The sequence below is a fragment of the Nanorana parkeri genome, unplaced genomic scaffold (genome assembly GCF_000935625.1).
Source record: "Nanorana parkeri isolate BGI_ZX_2015 unplaced genomic scaffold, ASM93562v1 scaffold33, whole genome shotgun sequence".
Lineage (NCBI taxonomy): Eukaryota > Metazoa > Chordata > Amphibia > Anura > Dicroglossidae > Nanorana > Nanorana parkeri.
Genome location: NW_017306301.1, coordinates 3,234,674 through 3,242,423, shown reverse-complemented (window position 1 = coordinate 3,242,423; position 7,750 = coordinate 3,234,674). Strand labels below are relative to the sequence as shown.

General features: G+C 40.5%; 1 protein-coding gene across 1 annotated transcript in view; it reads left to right on the top strand.

Annotated features, from left to right (window-relative positions):
- Positions 1–6,204: 6,204 nt before the first annotated feature.
- The window catches only part of HOXC13 (homeobox C13), a 3,647-nt gene continuing 2,101 nt past the window's right edge, over positions 6,205–7,750 (top strand). Inside the window, exon 1 of the mRNA XM_018568750.1 lies at positions 6,205–6,922. Within this exon, the coding sequence (XP_018424252.1) occupies positions 6,259–6,922 (664 nt within the window). The 5' untranslated portion in view covers positions 6,205–6,258. The remainder of the gene's footprint in view (positions 6,923–7,750) is intronic.

Below are 7,750 nucleotides of genomic sequence, written 5' to 3'. Positions count from 1 at the left end.
ATAATGGAACAGTGTATATCCTAGAATCGAGCACTGTATATAATGGAAGAGTGTACATTATATCCTAGAAACCAGCACTGTATATAATGGAACAATGTACAAAATAGCCTATAATCCAGCACTGTATATAACGGAACAGAGTACAATATATCATTGAAAACAGCACTGTATATAATGGAACATTGTGCAGCATATCCTAGAATCCAGCAATATATATAATGGGACATATTATTATATATTATTCATGGAACAGTATATCCTAGATATTGTGCAGTGTATCCTAGAATCCAACTCATTGTATAATACAATTATGGACAGCATAATATCCAAGCACACATTATAGTTATATTAAAACTTCACTATAGATCCTAAAGTATGTCCAGTATACTTCAACATAGAATATTTTCTAGAATATTGCACAGTATACCTGAACATCCATATGTAATAGAATATTGCACAATGTGCTCTTGTAACCATCATGGTATATTCTATAATACCGTGCAGTATCCTAGAATCCAACAGTGTTGTATTACCATTAATCCCATCCAGCTCAACATATCGTGGATTCTGAAATAATGCACAGTATATCCTAGAACAATGTATAGCTCACTGCTGCACATTATGTGTTCGATCTCAAGACAGTATAGTCTGGGATATGAACAGCATATCTTAGAATGTGGAACGTACACAATAGAAAGTGCATCTTAGTATCCAGCACAGTGTGAAATACTGCACTGTTTACTGTGATGCAGCACAGTATTCTACGAAATACAGCAAAGAACTTCCTAGAATACAGCACTTCATATCATGAACTATTGCACAGTATATATCCTAGCATCTAGTCCAGCATGCGATGTAATACTGCACAGTATTTCCTAGCATCCAGTCCAGTATATGATGAACTACTGCACAGTATACCCTAGCATCCAGCCCAGTATATGATGAAATACTGCACAGTATACCCTAGCATCCAGCCCAGTATATGATGAAATACTGCACAGTATACCCTAGCATCCAGCCCAGTATATGTTGAAATACTGCACAGTATACCCTAACTTCTAGTCCAGTATATGATGAAATACTGCGCAGTTTACCCTAGCATCCAGCCCAGTATATGATGAAATACCGCACAGTATACCCTAGCATCCAGCCCAGTATATGATGAAATACTGCACAGTATACCCTAGCATCCAGCCCAGTATATGATGTAATACTGCACAGTATACCTTAGCATTCAACCCAGTATATGATGAAATACTGCGCAGTATACCCTAGCATACAGCCCATTATATGATGTAATACTGCACAGAATACCCTAGCATCCAGCTCAGTAGATGAAATACTGTGCAGTATACCCTAGCATCCAGCCCAGTATATGATTAAATACTGCACAGTATACCCTAGCATCCAGACCAGTATATGATGTAATACTGCATAGTATACCCTTGCATACAACCCAGTATATGATGAAATACTGCACAGTATACCTTAGCATCCAGCCCGTATATGATGAAATACTGCATAGTATATCCGAGTATCCAGCCCAGTATATGGTGAAATACTGTACAGTATACCCTAGCATCCAGCCCAGTATATGGTGAAATACTGTACAGTATACCCTAGCATCAAGCCCAGTATATGGTGAAATACTGTACAGTATACCCTAGAATCCAGCCCAATATATGGTGAAATACTGTACAGTATACGCTAGCATCCAGCCCAGTATATGATGAAATACTGCACAGTATACCAAAGCATCCAGCCCAGTATATGATGAAGAACTGCACAGTATACCCATCCAGCAGTATATGATGAAATACTGCACAGTAGTCTAGTATCCAGTCCAGTATACCATTAGACACTGCACAGTATACCCTAGCATTCAGTCCAGTATATAAGGAAATGCTATACAATATACCATCCAGCACCGTATATTATCTAATACTGATGTATAGCAACCAGGACTGGAATACTATGCAGTATATACCGAAATACAGGAATACTGCACAGTGTATCCAATAACCCACCTAAGGGGTACTGTTCGGTAGTTATCAAAATACAGTATAATGTGAAATATTCCATAATATATCCTACAGTTTTGGTTGGAAAATGATCGAATATTGCACAATAAAGCCAATAGTCTAAAACACTGGGGTTGACTTATTAAGACTGTTCACTTAGAGAATGGTATGTTTAATTTGCAAAGTACATGTTGCTAATTAATGTTACCTTTTGTTTTCTTTGAATACCCAATCAGGGAGGGAAATTAAAACAAACTTTCTTTTTTTTTGCTAACACTTGGTTGGTTGCTTGAATAAAACCACAGCTTCAACTAACTTACTAAGCTCAATGAACATTCAATTTGCTAAGTGAATGCTGTCTACGCCTTCGGTAAACCAACCGTAGTATGTTCAGTATATCAAAGAATACAACACAATAAACTCCTAGAACCAGCTCTACATGTAATATAATGATGCACAGTAGGGTTGATTTACAAAAGGAAAAGAGAGTTTTCAGTTTGCAAAGTGGATTTTCATTAAGTTTATTTCATAAGATAAAGCTGTGTTCACTTCAATAAACTAATCATGTAATAGAAGAAGAAAAAACAGTTTTTTTTTCTGTTTCTTTATTTCCCTCACACATGTGATTGTATATTCAATGTGAACGCAAACTCGCCTTTGCAAATTTAAAATACACTTTTCTGAATAAGCTGGCATCTCCTCTTCTTTATAAATCAACTCCAATAGATTGTGTACACTTTATCTGGCACAGTATATAATGAAATAGGGCACACTATTTCCCAACACCAACACAGTACACCTTATACTTCTGCACAATATGTCTTGCACAATATATCATAGAACACAGCACAATGCATTGGATTTACTCAGTGAGTCTGGTCACATTGCAAAATGAATCTTCCTTTTCATGATGGGAAAAGATGGAGCTATGCTCTTTTCAATCATCAAATAATGTGCAAGTAAAAATTAACTTTCTTTATTTTCCTTTCGGACATGATGTAGTATTTACAGAAGGCACAGCTTCAATTTACCAAGCTAAGTGAACATTCACTTTGCAAAGTGAACATTTACTTTGCTAAGTGAGCTGTCTCCACTCATTTCCATAAATCAAACCATTATGTAACTGAATGTTGTCCTGTATACCTTAGAGTGCAGTATATCCTGTAATATTGCACATTATATCCAAGAATCCAGCACCTATACTAAACAGAATTTCCTGGACTCCAACACAGAACAGTCTGGATTTTTCCACAGTATATCATATATCCCAGTACAATTATTTCTGGAATATACTGAGAATAAATCAGTAATATTTATATATCTCAGATATCAAGACTTTTATATAATTAAGTGGTGAATGATCCTAAAAGCCAGTATAGTATATTCTCAAATAATACACTGTATATTCCAACATCCAGCACAATATAAAATTGAATATTGTACAGTATAGCATGTGATGGGAGCCATCACAGCACATTCCGGAATTTGAACAGAATATACTGGAGTACTGTCGTGTTTACCTTAGTGTCCAGCATAGTAACTTATTGTAGCATCCAGCATAGTCATATAAAGCAGCATCCAGCACTATGTAGTTTGGAATTCTCCACCGTATAGCCTACTATCAAGCATAGTATATTGTGGCACATTGCATAGTTTAATATACTATTCATCACAATGTTGTTGAATACTCCAGAGTACATCCTCACATCAAAGTGTATTGTAAAAGCCGCACATTGCATTGTAGAATCCAGCACTATATCCTGAAAAAGAGTTCAGTAGATCCCTGAATCCTTGTGGGCTATGAGGGGGTATTTTAGAATCTACAGTATCCGGGAATCAGGAACAGTATTGATAGGAAAACAACTAGACTATTGTATATCTTACATAGGAATCCCATTCATACATCCTTCTGTTTGGATCTCTGTTTTTAGTACAAATTAGCGTTTTATATTCTGACATTCTGTCCTATTATTCCTGCATATCCTAGTATCTGTCATTATGTTACATCCTAGGATCTACAGTATATCATAATATGGAACCATGCATTCTACAATGTAACATTTTCCAGATTCTAAAACAGAATCTTGCTGTATGCTGTATAACTTCTTGTAAGAGAATTCAGCATTCAGATCTATATATTCTGGCAGGGTTTATCAGAAATTATAGAGCAATATTGTCCTGTCTTTCCCAAGAACCCCTGGTAAAGGAGCCTGAAGGAGAGACGATCTGGACCAACTAGGAGCTGTGGGCTATTACAGCCAATCAGATGTCATACTCAATGTTCACAGTCTATAAATTATGAAATATAAGTTATTGGGGGGGGGGGGGGGCAGTACCAATTCCCACAAATCAGCCTGAATGTAGAATTTAGAAACGAATATTATGGAGCTATTTAACTAAATGTGTCATTTTCACTTGGTGTTCAAGAAATGACACCACTAGTAAACAGTGTTGACAGAGTGGAGAATCTTACATTTTTTACATATGGAATGCTCAAAGCTGGGGTCATAAATTAAACCACATCCACTTTGTGTTCACAATAGTAATAATACATAATCACATGAAAGTAGTGAGAATGTTCCATGGACTTCTCTGGGTGAGTGTAGTATTCTCCTAAGTATTCCTTTTAACCCAGAGTACAATAGAAAGGCCTCCCTGGAAAATGCATCTTTTAGATCCATCCTCCATTGAAGGATTAACATGCTGTGCTGGTAAAGCACGTTAATCCAGAGGAAGAGGTGTGCTGTTTAAAGTGGCTCTCCAAACCCTTGATGCTGCAAACCCAAGCCTGTTTGTCTAGACACTAATTAAGCCCCCGTTTGTCTGGCATCTCTACCTTGACCTTGGCCTTCCACGCATTTTTTGAGGCCGAACAGTAAAAAATGTGGAATGCCTGGACAAAGCCTGACAGCCGGGCGCTTTCTGGGGCTTCTCAGCATTTCAAATAGCTGTCAGTCCCCAGGACCTTGTTTGTAGGTCAGTGGACAATGAAGAAGTTTACTGTCGTTCCTGAGCGATGTGATTTACCGTCACAATCTGGAAGAAAAGGACCGTGCTTTTTTTCTGGCTACAAACACAGAGATGCTCAATGGAAGTTCTTGTGAGGGGGGCAGTTTGTTGGGCATTTTACATGACAAATGTCATCAAATGCCCCCCCAACCCCCAGAATTCATAACACATTTTCCTGGCAGAGGTATAAAAGCACATGTGTGAGCTAATTCATTCTTCAGATCAAATCTTATAAGCTAAATAAAACACAGTATATATAAAATATCATAACCATGTGGATCCCCGAATAAAGATCAGCTAAACAGTTATGTGCAGCGTTTAGCCCCACAAATGATTTCCAGGATGAATCCATGCAACCTTGTGCACTGCACCTATAGATGCAAATGTGGAGCAGCACATTTGGATTATTGTCTAGTGCTATGTACAGATTTCCCATTCATTGTAGGAGCTCAGTCTTCTGGATCCATCATATTGTCCTTTGCTATCACAGGCACTGGATAATTTTGCACTTTTTCAGGGCTATATATATTGCCTTTTATTAAACGCAAATCAAAAGCATTCTTTCGTCCTTAAAATCTCTCCTGAGCTCGTTTTAAACACAACAAAGGACGTATACAAATAACACAGGAACCTTAGCAAATGCTGCATCGTAATTCATAATATCTCATTTATTTTTCACTTATAATTTGATATCAGAAATTATTTTCCATCTTTCTTTCTTTCTTCCACTTTTGCAGTTACATAATAAAGTTGCACAGTTCTTTCCTGCTGCATGGAGAATATTGTTTTTCTCTTCTGCACTGCATCTTTGATAGGACTTTGGCATAGATATAATATTTTCCCATCGACCATTTGCTGTCGATCACTTCCGAGCCAGCCAGAAAAAAAAATGTCAACTGTTGTCTTTTTTTTTTTTCTTGGTGGCCATCAGTGGGTGTCACCCTTTTCCTTGAAGGGTCTTCTCCTGTCGCTCTCTCTCTTTCTCTCTCCAGCGTGGAGCCAGGCTAGGGCTGGTGGGAGGGGTCACGTGTCTCATCCCCGGCTCATTGTTGTCTATTAGTCCGTGGTCACGTGCGACACAGGCAGATTTCTTAATGAAGCCGAGCGCAGTAGACCTGCCCCGGCCCCGGCAGCGCGCATGCGCGGCCCCGTAGACAATAATGTGGAAGGGAATTAGGTGACTCGCTTTTGGGAAGCTGACTTTTTAAAAGCACGGCCAGACCATGCTATGACGACTTCCCTGATCCTGCATCCTCACTGGGCGGACACCTTGATGTACGTGTATGAAACGAGCCCGAATGAAAAGAATCTCAAGAAAAGCCCAGACATGGAGGGACTGAGTGGGAACTGTTCGAGCACTCACTGCAGGGATTTTATCTCTCACCCAGCACTGGGGCGCCATTCCAGCACCATCGGAACCCATCAAGGACCTGTGTATACGGATATTACCTCTCCGGAGGCTGGCAGGCAATGCTCGGGGGCCACGTCTTCTTCCAATGCCTCTCTAGGCTATGCCTACCCCTTTGGAAGCAGCTACTACGGCTGCAGGTTGTCTCAGTCTCACAACGTCAATTTGCACCAGAAGCCCTGCTCTTACCACCCCAACGAGAAATACCCCGAGCCCAGCAACTCCATACCCAGCGAAGACTTCTCCTCCAGGGCCAAAGAGTTTGCCTTTTACCCCAGCTTTGCCAGCTCGTACCAGGCGGTCCCTGGCTACTTGGACATGTCAGTAGTCCCCGGGATCACTAGCCATCCAGAGCCCAGGCATGACACTCTCCTATCTATGGAGGGCTACCAGCACTGGGCACTGCCAAACGGCTGGGATGGCCAAGTCTACTGCTCCAAGGATCAAAGCCAGTCCAGCCATTTGTGGAAAGCACCTTTCCCAGGTAATGCCCCCTCCATTGCCCCATCTGCCCCCGATCCTCTTCTCTATTTCAGGTATTAATGGTCTCTTTGTCTGCCAATCTTGCGGTGACAACCAGCTTTTCTGATCTCCCCCAGTATGTAGCAGCAGTCGTGTTTCTGGGTGTTGGGATTTCCCAGACTACAATAAAATATGTCGGTGGCCACTGACACATTAGTCTTGTTACCCCCGGATTCATGGGCACATATTGCGCTTTTCCTCCCGACTGGGAAACATTTAGCAGCAGGCAGCGAGTTGGTGTTATTCATTTGTAGGAGATTACACCGTGTGATTAACAATGTGTCCATTCTGTTTAGATGAAATAATGCGGATCGGAATGGAGAAAAACACTCAGCCAGAGCCGATCACTTTCCCATGAATTATTCATTCATCCTGGCTATAAGGCGACTCGCCTGCAGCGCTCCAGCCATCAGACCCTATAGAGCCCCTATTGAGCCTACACAATGTGCTGCAATTCTCCCACCATAAAGCGTGCTCTGCTAACCAGGAAGTGTACAGAGCACACATATAGCAGCCGTGCCATGTACAATGAGGCACCTACTGGTCATAGGCAATTAGCACCCAAGTGCTGGAAACGGCTGGAGGTGCCCATCGTATGGGGGTGTCATGTGTGGGCATATGGGAGAGTGGAGGGCATACACGAGGGGACCTTGCAGAACAATGTGATATCTAAAAAATATACTTCATATGTCTGTGAGTGCTAATTTATTTATCTAGAAGTATGACACAGAACAAGTGAGCTCAATGATTCCTGTGTCAAGATGTGTGTGTGTGTGTGATTTATATATAT